The 20853-nt window shown below is 39.1% G+C and overlaps 1 protein-coding gene across 30 annotated transcripts in view; it reads left to right on the forward strand.

The window, feature by feature from the left end:
* The window catches only part of PPFIBP1 (PPFIA binding protein 1), a 173431-nt gene that overhangs the window by 141276 nt on the left and 11302 nt on the right, over positions 1–20853 (forward strand). For 18 of the 30 annotated variants that reach the window (XM_045464428.1, XM_045464413.1, XM_045464419.1 and 15 more), the window contains 11 exons: positions 398–482; positions 3069–3223; positions 8740–8852; positions 9464–9520; positions 11901–11961; positions 12339–12368; positions 15580–15751; positions 16269–16301; positions 18429–18579; positions 18860–18988; positions 20504–20654. In XM_045464428.1, the coding sequence (XP_045320384.1) occupies positions 398–482; positions 3069–3223; positions 8740–8852; positions 9464–9520; positions 11901–11961; positions 12339–12368; positions 15580–15751; positions 16269–16301; positions 18429–18579; positions 18860–18988; positions 20504–20654 (1137 nt within the window). The remainder of the gene's footprint in view (positions 1–397; positions 483–3068; positions 3224–8739; positions 8853–9463; positions 9521–11900; positions 11962–12338; positions 12369–15579; positions 15752–16268; positions 16302–18428; positions 18580–18859; positions 18989–20503; positions 20655–20853) is intronic. The other 12 variants (XM_045464429.1, XM_045464430.1, XM_045464418.1 and 9 more) reach the window with 3 other exon arrangements.

Here is a 20853-nt window from a genome sequence, read left to right on the forward strand (position 1 = left end):
GAAGGAAAAAGTCAGATGGTGACTGATGACAGCTGATACAGACAGCAGGTGTAGACCTTTCTTTCAAGATCTGACCTAGAAGTTGGAGAGGAGAATAATTAAAGTTGATTTTATTCTTGTTTTTTTTTGTTTGTTTGTTTTTGTTTTGTATCTTATTACCTTGTTTTGTTTTTGTTTTTTAAAGATGGCAGCTGAAGGATAGGATCTCTAAATTTAGAGGTACTTCTTCTCTATCTCTGATGTACGTAGGAAAACTATTCTAGATATTACCAGTTTTACTAAAGTTTAGAAGTCTTCTTTGGATAATGTAAATAATTCATGTCTACTTATTCTTTGTATCACAGTTTTTCTGTTTAAAATCAATAGTATTAAAGATGATAATTGATTTTATTAATAGGATCGGAAAATAGAAGATCTTCGCCAGTGCCTGAACAGGTACAAGAAAATGCAAGATACGGTGGTACTGGCCCAAGGTAAAAAAGGTAGCGTAGCTTTCTAGGTTTTTCTACTTTACTTGATTTTAAGTGGCTATGAACTTTGACATTGGCCTTGTTTTCTTTCGGGGAGCTTATCCATTATTCCAAATTAGTTCCTTTCTTCATTCAACATTATTATTAGGCATCTGTTCTCTGCAAGAGAGTGTGTAGGCCAATGAGAATACTGTAGATTGTTTGGTTGGTCAGGGGGACAGCATTCCAGAGAGAGGGAGGACAACAGTGTGTTCAGGAGGTTAGGGGGGAAAAGAGCTTGGTGTGTTTAAGAAGTAAAAGAAGATGAGTATGCTTGGAAGGTACTGAGCAGGGAGAGAATGAAATGAGATGAGATGAGCTGATAGAAGTTGAGTGTTGCCCAGGCAGTGAGAGGCATTCAGCTCTTTGAGCCCAGAGGGATTCACTGATGGTTTTTAACACGTCAGTGGCATCTGCATAACAAATGGACCATAGTGGGAGGAGGGAGCAATGTGGGAGGGAAGAGAAGCCAATCAAAAGACCCCTGCAGCATTCCAAGTGGAATGATATGATAGGTACTGATAGGAAATATATTTTGGTGTTAGAATCAACATTGGTTTGATGGACCAGATGAGAGTGAAGAAGAGGAAAGAATCAAGATTTACCTTTCTGACTAAAGCAACTGGGCGGATGATGATTCCATTTACCAATATAGAGAAGCCTAGTGGAGGAACACTGAAATGTGTTCAACATTGAATGTGTTAAGTTAAAAAACAAAAACAACCCGTGAGACATCTAAGTAAAAATAGTCATGCTTTGATGGTGATTAAGGTGTACAACTTGTTGAGATGAGCGCAGGATCATGTATGGAAGTGTTGCATTACAATATTGTACACCTGAAACTAATGTTAACACTGTATGTTAACTAGCAAAAATAAAACCTGAAAAAAATAGCGATCCCTTTTGATGTATTGTTATTTTATCTGCACGTGGTCCAGTTGGCCATCCTCCAATGTGGAAAATCTCTGGGGGTCATTTAAAACAAAAACGTCAAGACCTTTGAAAGTTTTCTTGTTCATTAACAATATGTAGGTGGGGGTTGTTTGCTCTAAAAGTAAGCACTGGTAATAAATCTTTTGGAGGGTACTCGTGAAACACTCAGATTTTGGAATTTCAATTTTGATGAGCCAAAAGGAAAGAAAATCATATATCAGACCAAAATTTCTGGTGGGGGGGGAGTGGAAGAAAAGATTTTCATCTTTTTGTTCACAGGGCTTAGCGTGAGTTAAGACTTTGTAAATATCCCAATGAGCAAGCAAATGAACCTTCATCAGTGTACATGCGATTCTCATCAGTCAGCATTTTCTGTGCCTTCAAGAGAGTGTCTCTTTTTAGACAACATTGCAGATTCAAAAGTGATTAATTTTTACATAGTTGTAGCATTTAAAACTGTCTGATTTTATAGAATCTCAACATTGTAATTCCTATATTTAAAAATCAAGGGAAAACATTAATTTATGTAAACAGATTATTTTATAAAACATGTAGAAAATAGGGAAAAGGGGTAAAATTGTTTGTAATTGCACTGGCATGATCACTTTTGTCAGTTTCATGTATTTTTTTTTCATCTTTGTAAATGCATATAAATGTAGCTAAAAGAGGTAGTTTTTAACCACCATTGAAAATTATGTCCTGTTCTAATGAAGAGTTTATAAATCGTGATTTCTCACTAGGATTTATATTTATTTAGATAATCCTTAGAAAATGCTAATAATACCTAAATTTTTAATAAAATTAGAATAAATAGTAAAACCTAAATTAAGAAACTAAGTCTAGTTAATAGCTTTAAACAGCATATGATTTGCCATTTTGTATTACTCAGAGAATAGTGTGTTAAGCAACATTCTTTGGTTTTAGAAAAGAATATCTGGCACTATTGCCCAGCACTTAATCCTTTTCATCGCTGGAGATGTAAAAGAAATTCTTAAAGTTGCTGCTTTCCTGGATATGTGATTGAATTTGTTCCTAAGGCTATTCTTTCTGCCTTAAAATAAATGAAATACAGGGATCCTCTTAAGGAATCAAAAGATTGCCTATCTTTTTTTCTTTTCCTTTTTTCTTTCTATTTTTGTTGTTGTTGTTGTTGTTGTTGTTTTTCATTTTCTTGTTTTCCAAGAACACAGTAGTGATGAAGATTGAGTTGTTTACTGGGTGGCTGTATTACTATTCTGAATTAGTTTGTTATACCACTGGTATTCTCCAGCTTGGTTATTTCTGAATTGAAATTTGTAAAGCCCTAAAATCTGAAACAAAATTATGGGAGGATTTTTGGACTAAATTAACTTTTGATTTCAATGCTGTGAGTCCGTGATTATATCTATTAAAACTACCATGAATTAATACCTTTGTTAACACCACCCCCAAGCCGCAGGTGCTCATAGTTTGGGATGTTTCCTAGATGCCATGTTGTTATTTTTCTAATGATTTCAGGAGAAGGCGAGTCTTTGGTTTCTGAGGATGAGGAAAAAAAAAAATTATATTCAGTTGGTATTCTTCCACCAAAAGTGAAATGTAAATGAAAAGCTGCTGTTGTCCTCCTTTTGTTTTGTCTTTTTCTAGGCCAAGATAGCGACTTTGAAGATCTGCTCACATCCAGTTCCATCTCCACTTTGCTGGATGCACAAGGTTTTAGTGACCTGGAGAAAAGTCTGTCACCTACACCAGTAATGGGATCTCCCAGCCGTGACCCATTTAACACAAGTGTTCCAGAAGAGGTATTTACAGAGTCTCAGTTTTTTGCTGAGATTCATATTGCTGACAATATGAAGAGATTGTGTCATCGAAGGTTTAGATGCTGTTGACAACATGAAAGACATGGGATCTTTTCTCAGTTTGACTACTGACTGAGTTTTGGCAATTTTTGTGTCTCATAGGACTTCATTTGAAATGTGTGTTTTTTCCCCTCTCTCCTTAATAAATAAATGCCTTGGGTGATGTCAAAATTATTTAAATAATTCAGGAAAAACATGGGAGAATGAGGTCATCTTAAATAGGAGGGGACAATCTATTTATTAAAGAATAAGTAAGGAATAAATGAAGTGGGGATAAAGTTTGATTATATAAAGAAGTTGATTTTAGTCACTTCTGATTGTGCCTCTGAAAAATGATGGACTAAAATTTCCTTGACTTCTTTAGGCTTGGAAAAAGCAACTGGACAGGAATACTCAGTCTTGGACTCATTTACTTTTCTTTCACATCCAACTGGTGCCAAAACCTGTTTCCATTATCTCTTGCAAACCACCCCAAAACATTGTGGCCTGAATGACAACACTTATTTTGCTGATGGATCTGTGATTTGGGCAGGGCTCAGCAGGAACATTTCATTTTCGCTCCACTGGGCATCAGCTCGAAAGGCACGAAGGCTGCCCATTTGTATGTCTTCATGGGTGGGGCTCCTTTTGGCTGGGACATCAGCTGACGCCCTGCTTGGACATGTGACTGCTTGGCTTTCTCATAGCATAGTGTTTAGGTCTTAAGGATGAGCATCCCAAGAGAACTGGGCAAATTTCTGTCACTTTTTATGATAGAACTCTGAAGTCATGTAGCAGCTCTTCTCCTGTAGTCACAGGTCCACACACATTCACAGAGGGGAAGCATAGACCCTACCTCTTGACGGACAAGTAACGACAGCACATTATAAGAAGAACACGTGGGGTGGCATATACTGGTGCAGCCACATCTGTATAGTGTGGCTATATACTATATACACATAGTATAATCTGCCTCTCCACTCTCCGACTATGATAATTTACACCCCTCTCCCATGCAAAATACACTCACCCTCTCTTCAGAGACCTCTTGGTCTCATTCCAGTTAGGCATCAGCATCCAGAATCTCATCATCCACACGAGGTCAAGATGTAGGTGAAGCTCCTCACGTCTTCTTGGGCACAATTTCTCGAGGAGTACTTCATTCCATTTAAAGAACCAGGAACTTAAAGGTCAAGCTATGTGTCCCCTCTACACTTGTCGTACTGTGGTGGGATAGGCATAACAACTGCTAGGCATTCCCATTTAAAAAAGAGGGAAAGTGGAAGACACACAGGTGTCATTAGTCCATAGCAATTCCAAAATTGAGCCAGGCCTATATTGCCAGCTCTTTGACAGAGCCCAGTCCCCTGGGCTCTTGGTTATTCCTTCTGAGGCATCTTTCCATTTCCATAAGAAGGAACTTGTAGGGGCGCCTGAGTGGCTCAGTTGGTTGAGCATCCGACTTCGGCTCAGGTCATGATCTCGCGGCCAGTGAGTTCGAGCCCTGCGTCGGGCTCTGTGCTGACAGCTCAGAGCCTGGAGCCTGTTTCAGATTCTGTGTCTCCCTCTGTCTCTGACCCTCCCCCGTTCATACTCTGTCTCTCTCTCTGTCTCGAAAATAAATAAACGTTTAAAAAAAAAAAAAAAAAGAAGGAACTTCTAATTGCAGATGAGTCGTTTTCTGTCAAAGTGTCTGTACGGGTCCCAGGCCTTCTACCTTCTGTCCCTCCCTGTCTGTCTAATTTGGTGTAATAGCTTATTTACTTGGAACTTCTTAAGAATTAATTTATAATCCAGTCTGTCAGGTAAAGCATATCCACAAATATCTTCACAATAAGCCTTCTTCTACCTAAAGTTTTCTGTAAGGCTGCTTGGAATATCCCTTTATTTTGAGAGGTGTTGCTCTTTTGAAGGGTTCACTGAGATAGCACCTCCTTAAGTCTTCCTGAGGTCTTAACAAAGGCACACCCATGGCTTCATCTTAAGACTGTTTTCCTGACAGCACCTCGATCTTTGCCCTGAAACTGTTTCTTAATTTTTAAAATATTTATTTATTTATTTTTGAGAGGGAGGGAGGGGGAGAGAGAGAGAGAGAGAGAGAGAGAGAGAGAGAGAGAGAGAATATCCCAAGCAGGATCCATGCTGTCAGCACAGAGCCTGACATAGGGGTTGAACTCATGAACTGTGAGATCATGACCTGAGCCGAAATCAAGAGTCAGATGCTTAACCAACTGTGCCATCCAGGCTCCCCGAAAGTATTTCTGAATTTTAGTGTCATGTGCTGTCTAGAGAAACTAAGAATAAGAAGGGTTTTTTTTTTTTGTTTGTCTTTTTTTTTTTTTTTTTTTTTTAACAAAACAATTTTGGCTCCCTTATGTTTAACATTTCTTTCTTTGGTCATCTTTTCTTTTAACATTTGCTCTATGTGGTGACAAGAAGCTGAGTGGCATCTTTATTTTCCCTATCTGTTCCTGATAATTACATGGTGAGAAAAGGAAATTTGAATTGACTGCAAAAGAATTCAAGGAGGAAACAATTAACATTTCTCTCTTAAATGTAAGACAGGGCTAAATGATGTCATTAATAAGAAATTAGTGGGTAAGGGAAATTGGAGGGAGGTGGTCAAAAGGTACAAACTTCCAGTTATGAGACAAATGAGTGCTGGGAGTGTAATGTACAACATGATGCTTATAGTTAACATTGCTATCTGGTATATTTGAAAATTGCTAAGAGAATAGATCCAAAAAGTTCTCATCGTAAGGAAAAAAAAAGGTTTTTCCTTATTCTTTTTCTTTCTTCTTTCTTCCTTCTATTCCTGTCCCTTCCCATCCCTTCCCTTCGTAACTAGACAAGGTGATGGATGTTAACTAGGCTTACTGTGGTGATCGTTTCACAGTAATCTGTAAGTCATTATACTGTATACCTTAAATTTATATACTGCTGCATGTCAGTGATATCTCCATAAAATTGGAAGAGAGAAGCAAAGAGTTAGTTAAGGAATAAGAAGTATTTTAGAGGGAAAAAAATTCCCTACTTGCTAAATACATATTTATATTGAAGGGAAAACTAATATTTGACAGCCACTGAGTATGCTGCATGTATACAGAAAGATAGCTATTCCATGTAAGATATGCCTAGATAATCTCATATCCTTAACAAAAACCTTTGCTATGTGAATTCTACTTTAATGAGACTTTTAGTTTGGAAACAATGATTTGATGATGATTGAGCATGTTCAGCGACTTGGTTAAAGGAAAGCTGGGAGGGAGATTTTGAGGTCGTAGTTAAAGCCCTAAAGTTTGAAATGAAATCAAGAAAATGGGTCACTTGGTTAGTGGAACCATCCCTCCCACCCACATCCCCATGATTAGGAACCCAAGGAGCTACTGTGAACTTCGTACCACAGGGGTAATGGCTCAATAAGTGGCCCAGAACTAATCATAAAGATTCAAACTTAAAAAAAAAAAAAAAGATAGTGCAATAATTTCCTATTTTACAATAAATACGACTTGCTGTTAACAAAATTCAACCGAATGGATTTTAAAGTTCTTACTGGCTCTATTCATCAATTCATGAATCAAGCGACATCCACCTTAGCAGGTGGAAAGGAGCTCTAAGGATCTGTACAAAATGAAAGGCTCTTTTAGGCAGAAGGAAGGAGGAACAGGGGGTCATGCTAGGCATTTGCTGGTTGGTTCGAGTAGGGTTACTTTCCTTATGTGCAGCGAAGGGGAGTCTTGGAGCAGGGTCAGGTAACTTGTGTAGAGAAGGCAAGCGCTAATTGGTTGACCTAAGCCTGCCTTTTCTGGGCACCGAGCCTTCTCTGCACTGAGCATAGAAATTTAGCTAAGTTTGGGTTTGCTGACATGGAGCTTAATACAGGCCACTCCATCTTGGGCCCAATCGGGTTATTTTAACAGACTTCACATGTTATAACCGTTTATAGTGTCAAGGGAGGAGACCACCCTCAGTAACTGAAACAAAAATCCACAAAGCTAAATTTATTGCCTATTTATTTAACAAAGGGAACTTTGTTGGTCTAAGACAATCTCTTCAGCTGATCATATGTGGGGTTTCGGGGGATGCTTGGACCTCAGGGACTGGTGGCCTTGCAGAGACTGGAGTGAGTTGACATCAGCTGTGAATGTGTGGTTACAAAGGTGAGACTGTTGACTGATTGGCCTCTAGACGTGTGTTCACTGGTGTGAATCCCTACCTGCCTGGCTGACTTCAGAAGTGAAGCACTGTCACTAATTGGTTGACTGGCAAAGTGAATTCACTGAGGTGAATTTTGTTTATTTTTCTTTACCAGAGTTGTTTTTAAGTGTTTGGTTTATTAGTTTATGATGTGCTCACAACCTAAGTACTCTACAGTTGTCAGAAACTATTTAAAGCCAGAGTATAAAATTTCTTTCATAAATTCCATCCCTAGGATACATAAAGCATTTGGGAAAATGTGCCATGCATTTTTGTTGTGGCTCGAGTATTGTTATTAAGCAAAGCATTTTTTTTATTATATTTTTTTAATTTTTTTTTCAACGTTTATTTATTTTTGAGACAGAGAGAGACAGCATGAATGGGGGAGGGTCAGAGAGAGGGAGACACAGAATCCGAAACAGGCTCCAGGCTCCGAGCTGTCAGCACAGAGCCTGATGCGGGGCTCGAACTCACGGACTGCGAGATCGTGACCTGAGCCGAAGTCGGCCGCTCAACCAACTGAGCCACCCAGGCGCCCCTAAGCAAAGCATTTTAATTGTATCCACAAATTAACCAGTTTGAACAACATTCTGTGTTAGACTGGTGGTAGAAATTAAAGTGAAAACGGGTGCCTGAGTAGCTCAGGCAGTTGAGCGTCTGACTCTTGATCTTGGCTGAGGTCATGATCCCAGGGTCGTGGGATGGAGCCCCTTGTCAGGCTCCAGGTACTGAGCATGGAGCCTGCTTAAGATTCTCTCTCTCCCTCTGCCCTCTCCCCCCACCTCTCTAAAATTAAAAAAAGAGAGAGAGAGAGAGAGAGAGAGAGAGAGAAACAGAGGTGTGTTTAGAAAGCACTTTACCCAAATCTCATCTTAAATCATGACAACCCTGTACGGTAGGCATTGCCATTCTCATTTTGCAGGGGAGAAAACTGACACCTAGTTAAGTGACTTACCTAAGGTCACTTAGGCAAGTGTGCCACAGCCAAGATTTTAACTGGGACTTCAAGTTGTCAGGATTGGCTATTAACTTACTTGATGGTATTTATTATGTTTTATTCAGAACCAAGTTCACGGATGACCTTCCTCCAGAAGGTTTTCTCTGACGAACACTTGTTGATGTTTATATACTGAGACTGTTTTGTAAATATAAGAATAGCGTGCTGAACCCAGGTGTATGAAATTTTATCGATAGACCGTGTAATTGTCTTCTTTTTTTTTTTCTTTGTGACTTATGTTTTGTTTGATGGATTGATTTTTGGCCTTTTTGTAATTACATTACAGTTCCACACTGGTATCTTGCAAGTTTCGGTCCCTTCATTATTGCCAACATCTAAGGGCTTGGAAATTTCCGAAAAAGCAAAATTGCCTCAACCAGAGACTTCGTTTGAAGAGAAGTACGTCATTTATGTTCTGACATTGCAATATAAATGTTCAACAGAGTAGGTCAAGCAAAGACAAGGATGCGCTGCATTCATTTACAAACATAATTTTTCACAGGGGCAAGAAACAGGAAGGCATGGGCCAAGGGACTTGAAATCAGTTCTGTATTATTGAAATAAAAGGTGTGGAAGCAAGGAGTCACAAGAGAGGAGTCAGGGGAGGTATGGTGGTCAGATTAGAGAGGGATTTTAGGGCATTTGGGCTTTATGTCTAGGTCATAGGTGGCCGTCAACAAGTGTTGCCAGGTCCATAGTGACAGTCATGTGCCTGAGGCTGCCTGCAGGATGGCTGGGAAGGATTCAGGACAGGGATACCCTAGTTTCTCCATCAGCAAGTAGAATTTTGAGGGAGCATATTCTCAATTACTTAGTCTTACAATTAGACCAAATAAAAGAAAATATAATGGAGTATTTGTAAAGAGAGTGAAATATATTCCCTCGCACAGTTTTTTTATTTTTGACAATTGTGTTCACTCAGAATATGTATGCTCTTTTACTCTTACAGTGTATAAATTCTTTTTCTTTCTTTCTTTCTTTCTTTTTTTTTTTTTTTTTTTACATTTTAGTGATGGAAAAATAATCCTTGGTGCTGCTGTTGAAACCCAGCCTTCTGATAGTCTTTCGTAAGTCATATTATTGAATGTAAAAAATGTCACTTGAGACCTGGCAGAGAGGAAGCTTCTATTACACTAACAATAACCAAAATTAAAAGCAAATGACTCTGAGGCCTGAATACATTAATGCAGGTGTAGTGGTTGGATGGGGGTGCAGGTGAGGTTTGTAAGTTAACAAAGAAATACTTGCTCGTTGACCATGATCTCATGCCAGGTTTTTGCCCATCTTTAACCTTCCTTCATCAGCTGTCACGTGAAGTTCAGTGCTTTGAATCTGAAGTTTGCACTGACTTGCAGTTTGACTCTAGCAGAAAAGAGTCACAGAGGATGGTGTGATGGCTGGAAAGGCTACAATGGTTTTTTGCACTTTCAGTGTAGTAAACCAACCCAACAGCTGTGTTTATCCAAGTAAAAGTCTGGATTAAATTAGGAAAATAAATGTTCAGAGCAGTACTCAAAGATGAGATCTTTTCTTTTGTTTATTTTATTCTTTTGTTTATTTGGTAGTCAACACTTCTTTTTCTTTTTCTTTTTTTAATTTTCTTTTTAATTTTTTTAAATTTACATCCAAATTAGTTAGCATATAGTGCAACAATGATTTCAGGAGAAGATTCCTTAGTGCCCCTTACCCACTTAGCCCATCCCCCCTCCCACAGTGCCTCCTGTAACCCTCAGTTTGTTCTCCATATTTATGAGTCTCTTCTGTTTTGTCCCCCTCCCTGTTTTTATATTATTTTTGTTTCCCTTCCCTTATGTGAATCTGTTTTGTCTCTTAAAATCCTCATATGAGTGAAGTCATATGATTTTTGTCTTTCTCTGACTAATTTCACTTAGCATAATACCCTCCAGTTCCATCCATGTAGTTGCAAATGGCAAGATTTCATTCTTTTTGATTGCTGAGTAATACTCCATTGTATATATGTACCACATCTTTATCCATTCATCCCTTGATGGACATTTGGGCTCTTTCCATACTTTGGCTATTGTTGATAGTGCTGCTATAAACATGGGGTGCATGTGTGCCTTCGAAACAGCACACCCATATCCCTTGGATAAATGTCTAGTAGTGCAATTGCTGGATTGTAGGGTAGTTCTATTTTTAGTTTTTTGAAGAACCTCCATACTGTTTTCCAGAGTGGCTGCACCAGCTTGCATTCCCTTGGTAGTCAGCACTTCTAGCAACTTATTTACATGTAAATATAGGAGAATTGCCTTTTAATTTTTTTATGTTCATTTATTTTTGAGAGAGAGAGAGACAGAGTGCAAGTGGGGGAGGGGCAGAGAGAGAGGGAGACACAGAATTTGAAGCAGGCTCCAGGCTCTGAGCTGTCAGCACAGAGCCTGGTGCGGGGTTCAAACCCATGAACCACAAAATCATGACCTGAGCTGAAGTCAGATGCTTAACCAACTGAGCCGCCCAGGTGCTCCCAATTTTTTTTTTTTTTTTTTTTTTTTTTTAGTCTTTATTTTTGAGAGAGAGAGCACGAGCAGGGGAGGGCAGAGAGACAGAGAGGGAGACACAGAATCCGAAGCAGGCTCCAGGCTCTGAGCTGTCAGCACAAAGCCTGACGCAGGGCTTGAACCCATGAACCACAGGATCGTGACCTGAGCCGAAGTCGGATGCTTAACCGACTGAGCCATCCAGGTGCCCCGAGAATTGCCTTTTAAAAGGTTCTTTGTATGTTTATATTATTTTGCCTCTTAGAGGAAAGATGTTGCTTTTTTCTATCTCTTTTTTAAGCTGGTCACATATTCCTGCCTTCAAAATCTGAGCAAGACCAGCTCTATATAATTGAATGCTACTTATGTGAAAGAAAGTCTCTGGATGTTTACAGGGTCACTTTGCCTTTACTAGGATAGCAAATAAATTACTGTGGGCAGCAATGGGGATTTTTCTATTATGCCTTGATCATAACTATAAAATGAAGTGCTTTGTCAGATTCAGAAAATTGATTCCTTTGTGAACTGAATTGTAACGCTTTGGTCCTTTATTTTAATTACAAGGATTATATATAAATAGTATGTGAGTATTTTAAAAGTTTCTGGTGTAAATGTATACAGGCAAAGGATGCACCACTAGTCCATGGAAAGCACTGTTTCACTTTCAAATATTGACATCACAGGGATAGTCCTACGTGTTTTTCCAGCTATCCTACCATGTGCAGGACATTTAGAGTTATTGGCAGGACAGTTAACCACCTCGCTTTTAAAAGAACGAAATGTTATAATTTAGTTAAGCACATAAGTGACTGCCTGAATCCAGAGTTTCTTTTATTACCAGGATTCAACCCACACACAATTTTAGTTTCTTTCCAAGATGTTCTACTTAGAAACAGTGGCACCAGAGGCACTTATTATCAATCCTTATTACTATTATTGTTATTTTTAGAACTTCGAGTCTGCAAAAGTCCAGCAGCCTGGGCAATCTGAAGAAAGAGTCATCAGATGGGGTTGGTTCTGTTTGTTTGTTGTTGTTGTTGTCGTTGTTTTCTCTTGGTTACCCTGAGAAGAAAATCTTCAGGGTTCTTCATATTTTCCATTTTGCAGATAAAACTCTTTTAAGAAGAGCTTGTAGTTTCTCTAATGAAAAATTATTAGATATCACTGTTAATGGTGAATATTAAGAAATATGAATATGAAGGATTGAAAGTAGTATATAAAACAAAAAAATTAAGACTTTAAAAAACGATTACTGAAAGTAAATGAAACTGAAATTGTATAGCTTTGAAGTAGATGTAAATTTAATTTATGGAATTGTATGTGACACATTCTCAACATATAAGGGATTCCTGTAACAACCTTAAAATACTGTTGTTGTTTTGAACAGGATACAGAGTCTGTCCAGAAGCCTTCAGAGGTAATTTTTATGTCTAGATTATAATACAAATATGTTTGAGACTTCTAATACCTGTGATTGCTTAAATGCCTCCAAAAAACCAAAACTTAGAATCTCTAAAACATGTTAAATGAGAGAAGCCAGACACAAAAGATCACACATGAAATGATTCCACTTATGTGAAATATCCAGAATAGATAAACCCACAGAGACAGAACACAGATTGGTGGTTGCCAGAGATGGAGAGAGAGGAAGGGAAGCTGCTTAATGGGTAAGGGGTTTTATTGAGAATGATGGAAATGCTGTGGAACTAGGTGGGTAATGGTTACACAACACTGTGATTGTACTAAATGCCATCGAATTGTTCGATTCAGAGTAGTTACTTTTTATATTTCACCTCAATAAACTGTTGTAAAAAAACAAACCAAAAAACCCCAAACACTCAAATCAGGCTGTTGATGTTCTTAATGGTCATACTTTGACTTCCTTAGACCTCACAAAAAGTCCTTCTTAGATCACCAGTCTTAGACCAGCCATTCATTTACTATAGCCACTGTCTGTTTACAGCAAACATTTTGGTGGGTTTTTTTTTTTTTTGTTGGTTTGGTTTTTGTTTTTTTGTTTTTTAAAGGCATTATCAACAGGGGCTCTGGTTCTTCTTTCCTTTGATTTTTAATCATCAACTTTGTAAAGGGTAGAGAGGCTACTGGTTCTGGTAGAGAGGCTACTTCCAAGTGCACTCTCTTGACTGTTGGCTCTTAATGCCTTGAGCCATAATGTAGGTATCATTGATGAGACACAGACAGTCTCTACAGCTGTGATTACAGTCATTCTCTGTCCTTTTTGTCTTTCCAGTTCAATAAATGATTAAGTGATTTTGACATCAGTAATGACACAGATAACAGAATCACTGAATTGTAGCACCTACAAACTTGTAGTTACGATGAGCAGTAGATATGTAGAATAAAATCACCACCTTAAAGCCTGTGTCTGCTCTTCCCTTTCTCCACCTCTGCAATAAAAGAAACAGAGGGCAAGAGATTTTAGAGAAATGAAAACATGCAAACAAAAGCATCTTTGTTTGGATAATACTACAACAATATAATAGATCATATTTCTGTAACTGCATATTCAAATAATCAGAAAGCTCAAAAATAAACAGTAATTTTTTTATTTAAAAATTTTTAAGTTTATTTATTTTGAAAGACAGCGTGAGTAGGGGAGGGAGGGAGGAGGGAGGGAGGGAGGGAGGGAGGGAGAGAGAGAGAGAGAGAGAGAGAGAGAGAGAGAGAGAGAAAAGATCCCAAGCAGGCTCCGCACTGTCAGCACAGAGCCAAATGTGGGGCTTAAACTCACAAAACCGTGAGATCATGATCTGAGCCAAAACTGAGAGTCAGATGCTTGACTGACTGAGCCACCCAGGTGCCCCAAAAATAAACAGTACTTAAAGTATAACTTAATAGTTAGATTATGGGGCGCTTGTGGCTCAGTCAGTTAAGCGTCTGACTTTGGCTCAGGTCATGATCTCACAGTTTGTGAGTTTGAGCCCCGTGTCGGGCTTTGTTCTGTCAGCTCGGAGCCTGGAGCCTCCTTCGGATTCTGTGTCTCCTTCTCTCTATGCCCCTCCCTCACTCGTGTTCTGTCTCTCTCTGTCTCTCAAAAATAAATGTGAAAAAAAATTTATTTTTTTTTTTAAATAGTTAGATTACTAAGCAGGCTCAGTTGGTTAAGTATCTGACTCTTAGTTTCAGCTCAGGTCATGATCTCACAGTTCCTGGGATCAAGCCCCATGTCAGGCTCTGCACTGACAACATGGAACCTGCTTGAGATTCTCTCTCTCTGCGCCTCCCCCACTCATACTGTCTCTGTTTCTCTCTCTCTGCCTGCCCCATTCACATGAATTCTCTCTCAAAATAAATTAAAAAAATAATACAAGTATAACTTAATTACAGTTCTTCATAAATACCTTGAAATATTGTGGACAGCCCAAGTGGCTTCTAAATCAAGGAAGAAAAATTTAATTATAGCAAGTTTAGTTTTGATATTAAGTATATCTGCATAGTCTTTGAAAATTAGTCATCCGTGTTTGGTAACTTGCAGGCAAGATATGAATATATTCCAGAACACCACTTAAAAAAAAATGTTTAACAGTCACTGATGGTGTCTTCATTTTATTATTAATTCTTTGAGAAGAGGGGCACCTGGGTGGCTCAGTTGGTTGAGCGACCGACTTCAGCTCAGGTCATGATCTCACGGTTTGTGAGTTCGAGCCCCGCATCAGGCTCTGCTGGCAGCTCAGAGCCTGGAGCCTGTTTCAGATTCTGTGTCTCCCTCTCTCTCTGCCCCTCCCCCACTCATGCTCTGTCTGTCTGTCTCTCTCTCTCTCTCTCTCTCTCTCTCTCAGAAATAAACATTAAAAAAAATTTTTTTTTAATATTTAACAGTCACTGTGTCTTCATTTTATTATTAATTCTTTGAGAAGAATATTTAAAATAACTAGAGTAGAATCTCTTTATACTGCTGGTGTAGAAGTGGGGTTAATGCCTGCTTTGTAGAGTGATTATATTATATTGGGCTTCTACTGATGCAGTTATATTACAAAGACTGAACTGTGTTATAGCCAAATATGTGTCATAATTGTTAGAAAAGTAAGAAACCTACTGGTGTTCTGGTTATGTAATATCTTATTTCCATGTCCTTGAGGGGAATGAGGCAAATAAAAATTGAGAATTTTTTTTACAGTGTTGGCTTTTTTTAAAATTTTTTAAAATGTTTATTCATTTTTGAGAGAGAGGGAGAGAGAGCGTGCATGCGCGAGCAGGAAAGGGCAGAGAGAGAGGGAGACACAGAACTCGAAGCAGGCTCCAGGCTCCATGTGGTTAGCACAGAGGCTTGAACTCACGAACTGTGAGGTCATGATCTAAGCCAAAGTCAGACACTCAACTGACTGAGCCACTTAGGCGCCCCCAAATTTTAGGATTTCTATACCTTAAATATTTCAAGTCCTAAGCACGTGAGTGATGACTAGGTTTTTGTTGCTGCCATAGCTGTTGTTTTCTTAAGTAGCCTTCAGCATTGACCTTTTAAACTTATAATATTTGTAATCAATCTGTTAGTTCCATCATTTTTCAAAATAAAGTCAAATATGTAACATATCAGGTGTTGCACCTGGCATGTGCTAATAATTATGCAAGTTAGTGCTGTGTTACATTTATTATTACTTCTCTCTCAGGATAAAACTCCGGCAGAAAGCAGCCCATTTGGAAGCCTCCCTCCAAAAGCTCCAGGACATGATGCCTCCATGGATGACAACCCCTTTGGCACTCGAAAAGCCAGATCTTCCTTTGGGCGTGGCTTTTTTAAAATAAAAAGTAACAAGAGGACAGCAAGTGCCCCCAACTTGGGTATGTGTGGCCAAAGTGCCTTTGCTTTAATTCTTTCAGAATGAGGAAAAGATCGATCTCTTCCCTTGTTCATCTATTTGTGTGTTTTTCTCTTTCTCAGAAATGAAGGTGAATGACTTGGGGGAAAAGTTAGGAAAAAAAAAAAAAAAAAAAGGCTTCCATCGGTTGAATTCAGTGGTAAAGATAGTTCTGGGTAGGCTTTCACCCTGCTCTCCTTGTTGGAGCATAAACGTAGAGGAAAGACCAAAAACCCTGATGCCCTCTGACTTCATTGTAAACAGCTTCTCATCTGTTTTGAAAGTGGGTAGAAGCTTCTCATCTGTTTTGAAAGTAGATTAACCCCATATTGAAACTGCTAATGGAGTCTGCAACGTTGGAAGCACAGTGTGGTGCTTGCCTTTCCTCCCACTGTGTGTATTTTGTGAGTAGGAGTTTGATCCGTGTTTCATTTTGCCATTCTCCTGTGTTCTCTCCATTGGGCTGCGTGTGATTGTGTGCGTTGTTGGGATATCTGAAGATCGTAAACGAAGTGCCAGTGCACCCACCTTAGGTATCGTACCCCTGCATGCCAGCCTTTGCCAGTGCTGTCCTCCAAACTGAGCTAATCCTTGCCCTGGGCATCTGTGATCTCTAGAAAGCGAGCTGGCAGCAATCAGGAAATGTAGTCCTTTACTCCAGAGAGTTCCTTCCACCTCCTGCTGAAAATTAGGACTCTCTGTAGAGCCTATGCTTCCAAGCCTAAATGCTGTTTTAACCCATGCTAATGACACCTCGCGAGGGGCTCTGGGGGGACCTGGAAGTGCACACAGCACCCCTCGGAGACCAGGGCAGGACTATCCTGCATCATAAATTCCAGCCTTTTCACCCTTCGAGTGCACACTGTCTCACACTAACTCCCAGGTCCCAGCAGTACCTTCTTCTCCATGTTTACGTTATCCCCAGAGAGAAATGTTTTCAACCAAATAGAGAAGTCTCTAGAAGATGTTGAAAATGGTCATCTCAGACTTACTTCATTCGGGGGACATCATTCCGGCATTGATTGCTTTGAAGATGGAGGTGACGTTTAGTGACACCCAAAGGAGCTCTATGTGATATCCGAGGAGTCACCCCCAAAGTGATTTAAGGAGAGGGGGAGGCTCAGTAGGGAAAAAGCATCCTCAAGACAAAAAATAAGAACAGGATGCTTCTTAAATGAGGGTGAGTTAGGCAACATTTTCAGGCATGCCAGTACCCATGATGGCTTTAGGGTTTCAAAGGCTCCTTTGGATTTTGGTTTTATTATCTTGCTTAGGTACCCACATGCCTCTTCATGTGGGTCAGTAAAGGTAACCTCTCTCTTTGTAGTCTTACATTTCTAGGATAAACATGGGATAAAATCCAGACAACTATTTTCAAATTTTTTTTGCATCTTTCTCAGAAGAAATAAATTGTCAATGCTAAGAGCCGAGTACTGCTTATTATAACCTATAATCACAGCTGTGCTTCATAGAAAAGTCAATCTCTGCAACTTTTTATCTTGCTGAAACATCATTCCTGTGATTTGTGTACAATTTTTGCTTTCCTGAAAAAGCATACAGTCTCACATTGAGGAAACAGTACCCCTTGTGTTTGCTAGTGTGGCATCATCCATGAAGGGACAGCTGAATGAATTAAGCTAGTTAATGCTCAGAAACTGAGTAGCAGCAAATTTGGATGTTATTCTTTCAAGGCAGAATCAACAGGCACTGATTTTATATCTAAAGAAAAATTTATGCCTATCAGTTCATTCTTTTCTCAGCACATAACAAGAGATAAATAGGAATACATCTCTTGCAAAAAGAATTGATGGAAATTGGTAACTGAGATTTGATGTAAATGGCAAAGGAGAGGAGGGAGTGAAAAGACTATGACAAAGAGTTTGAACTGGAGTAAGAGGGAGAATATTAATTAGTATTAAGGAAATATTTAAAAAGCAAATTTAAGAGAAGACTCAGGAAAATTGCATGGTTTGTTGAGTTCAAGATGTCCCTGGCACACCAAGTTGGGAGTATCCATAGATGTTCATATACTGAGCCTGGGGACAGAGATTAGGTCCACAGGTTTTGATACCAGCTGCTTATATATGAGGGAAGCCATCATTTAGTGCTGAGCGTGGAGTGGGTGAGCTTGTCGAGAGATCCTACTGAGGGGACGTAGAGCAGAATCTTGGAGTGAAAGAGGAAGAGAAAACAGGTGCTACAGCAAAGAAGAAACTATCAGATGGCAGATTTGGGAGAGTGTCATAACAAGAAGATGAAGGAGATGGTGATGTTGAAGAATGTAGGAGGGAGTCCACAGTACCAAGTGCTTTGCGAAGATTGAGAATGATTTCATTATTAATTCAATCACTCGAGGAAAGATTATTACAATCCTCTCATACTTTTGAATCTCAAAGAGGCTATCACTTGTAAGTTAATCTATACACAATATCATACAAAATATTCTACATACTGTTAATTTATACAGAACAGCCAACAGAGCAAAACATACATCTGTGTTCCATTTTTAGTATTTGTAGGGTGCTATTTGTAAATCACTGATGAAAGAACAACAGAAGAAGAATGTATAACAATTGCTAAAGCCAAAAAGGTTAATAACATTTAGTCACATTCATTCCATACTTAAAGCTCATTGAGTTTGTATTCTGTTCTTGGAATAGCTGAAACAGAGAAGGAGACAGCTGAGCACCTAGATCTTGCTGGTGTATCTTCCCGGCCAAAAGATGCGCCGGGAAGTAGTCCCTTCCAGATATCTCCGCCATCGCCAGATTCCAAAAAGAAATCCAGAGGTATCATGAAACTCTTTGGAAAGTAAGTAACAGAGCACACAAATGGAGTGGGCTTTGTATTATATGTTGCTCAAATGTAGGAATAAATGGAAAATTGGCGGGAAAGAAGTGTGAAACTTTAAGTCTTTTGTGTTCCCTTTATGGAAGGAAGATTGTGATCTGGAATTCATTAACTCATTGGGTCTCAGTTAACGTTGAAATCCAAGTATCTGTTCCGACCATACATAAGCAATGTTCTGATTAAAGTCTAAGGTCTCTTCAGGTCTCATACAAGGCAACATGGTATTGTGTCTTCTGTTCAGACTTAGGAGAAGTCAGTCAACTACATTCAACCCAGATGACATGTCTGAGCCTGAATTCAAAAGAGGAGGAACAAGGGCAACCGCAGGGCCGCGACTGGGTTGGTCTCGAGATTTGGGACAGTCTAACAGGTGAGAACAGCCGAATGAATGAACTTTTTACATGTCTACTTAAGTGTCATGGCCGGGAACACCTGCGATGTTAGTATTGTCCCTGGGTTGGATGGTGGAATCCATTGCTTACTGTTGTGTCTAGCGAAAGGGTCCATCATCTTTATAGGGCAGTGCCATTTGGCATTGGTTGGTGAAAATCATGCAGAAGATGGGGGGCTCTGTGAGCTAGGGGAGGGACCAGTGCTAAAGTGTCAGCAACGTCTCGGTTGGAATGATTTTTGGACTTAAATTTGACAGAGAAAATAATTACTGTAAGTACTCTAAAGCACAACTCTGGAGAGATGGGATAGCATAGTGGTTAAGTTCTGGACACAGACTGTTTGGATCTGATTTCTGGCCTTACCACTTCCTATAACCTGGGTCACCTTGAGCAACTACTTTCATGCTCTGTGCCCTTGTTTCCATGGTGTTAATTAGTACATTCCCCAAAAGGTAATTGAGTTTATATGCATTAAGTATCTGGCAAATGGTAACTGTTCAAGCAACATTAATGACTAATGGATTCTGTGAAAGCACCTAAAGATGTAAATTCTGTCAGAATTACTAAATTTATCAGGACCTTGTGATGTTTTCTCTGTTAAGACTCTGTGAACTTTTCCTTCACTCTTATCCCAATTTAGGGCCGGTTTGAGATTACTACACTGACCTACTAAGAATAAAGAGGGTGGGGTTGGCAAACATCTAGTACAAATCATTGATACTAAATCTTTTGAATGTGATAATGGGCTAGAAACCCTTTAAACATGGTCCCTCCCACTCACGCAGAAGACTGGACACAAGTTTCATCAAGGAGGAAACTCTAGCTTTCTTCAAATACTGGAGTCTCGTTTGCCATATGTTCTCTTTGTACACAGTGGAGGACTTCCTTGTGCTTAAAAAAAAAAAAAAAAAAAAGTCTTGTTTATTTACACATTTTTTTTTTCAAAGAGGAACACACTATGTGTCAAAGTAAAAAACCAAAAAACCCAGAACTTTGCTTTGATTACATTTTTCTTTTGTCGTTGTTTACATTTTTCTATACTCAGTGATGGCATATTGCTCTCTTCCCATTGGTTACCACCTGGAGAGAAACCATAATTCTGCTAAAGTTAACTCAAGTTAGACTTGATTTCTTTCAGTCTAACCTAGTGTTTTCTGTTTTGGAATTCAGTCTTCAAGCAACATTGATTGAAACTAGCACAGTGACTTGACTTGTTCTTTCAACTTGGTTTTCTTCCATATGACGCGTTCTTGCGCAATCATATTGAACCTTTTGTAGTTACATTTGAAATAAAAACCATGGTCTTATGAGGTAACTTTTAACTCCAGTGCCATTTCCTCCTCCAAATATGTCCTGAAACTTTTCCATGGTATTCAAATGGATACCACCAGGGAATTCCCATGTCAATTCGATATATAGTTGTTCAGTCTTGATGATAAGTCACAGGGTTGGCCTCTGAATTGTTTTTCATGCAGTTGTTCCTTTTCCTACAGTGACTTGGACATGCCATTTGCCAAATGGACCAAGGAACAAGTTTGCAATTGGCTTGTGGAACAAGGCTTGGGGTCCTACCTGAATTCTGGAAAGCATTGGATTGCATCTGGCCAAACACTTTTGCAGGCTTCTCAACAAGATCTAGAGAAGGTGACTACTTCTCTGTTTGTTTAGACAATGGATACTGAGAAAGAGACTATGAATGTAGGATTTCTAGAAAGGGGAGTGGGTGGAACCAGTCAGTACTCTTGAAAACATTTATGTTTTCTACTTCACACTCTTTTTTTTTTTCCTTATTTCACGGACTTAACAAGAAGTACCTGTTCTTAATGGTTCCTTATGAAACATG

This window comes from Leopardus geoffroyi, chromosome B4, assembly GCF_018350155.1.
Source record: "Leopardus geoffroyi isolate Oge1 chromosome B4, O.geoffroyi_Oge1_pat1.0, whole genome shotgun sequence".
NCBI lineage: Eukaryota > Metazoa > Chordata > Mammalia > Carnivora > Felidae > Leopardus > Leopardus geoffroyi.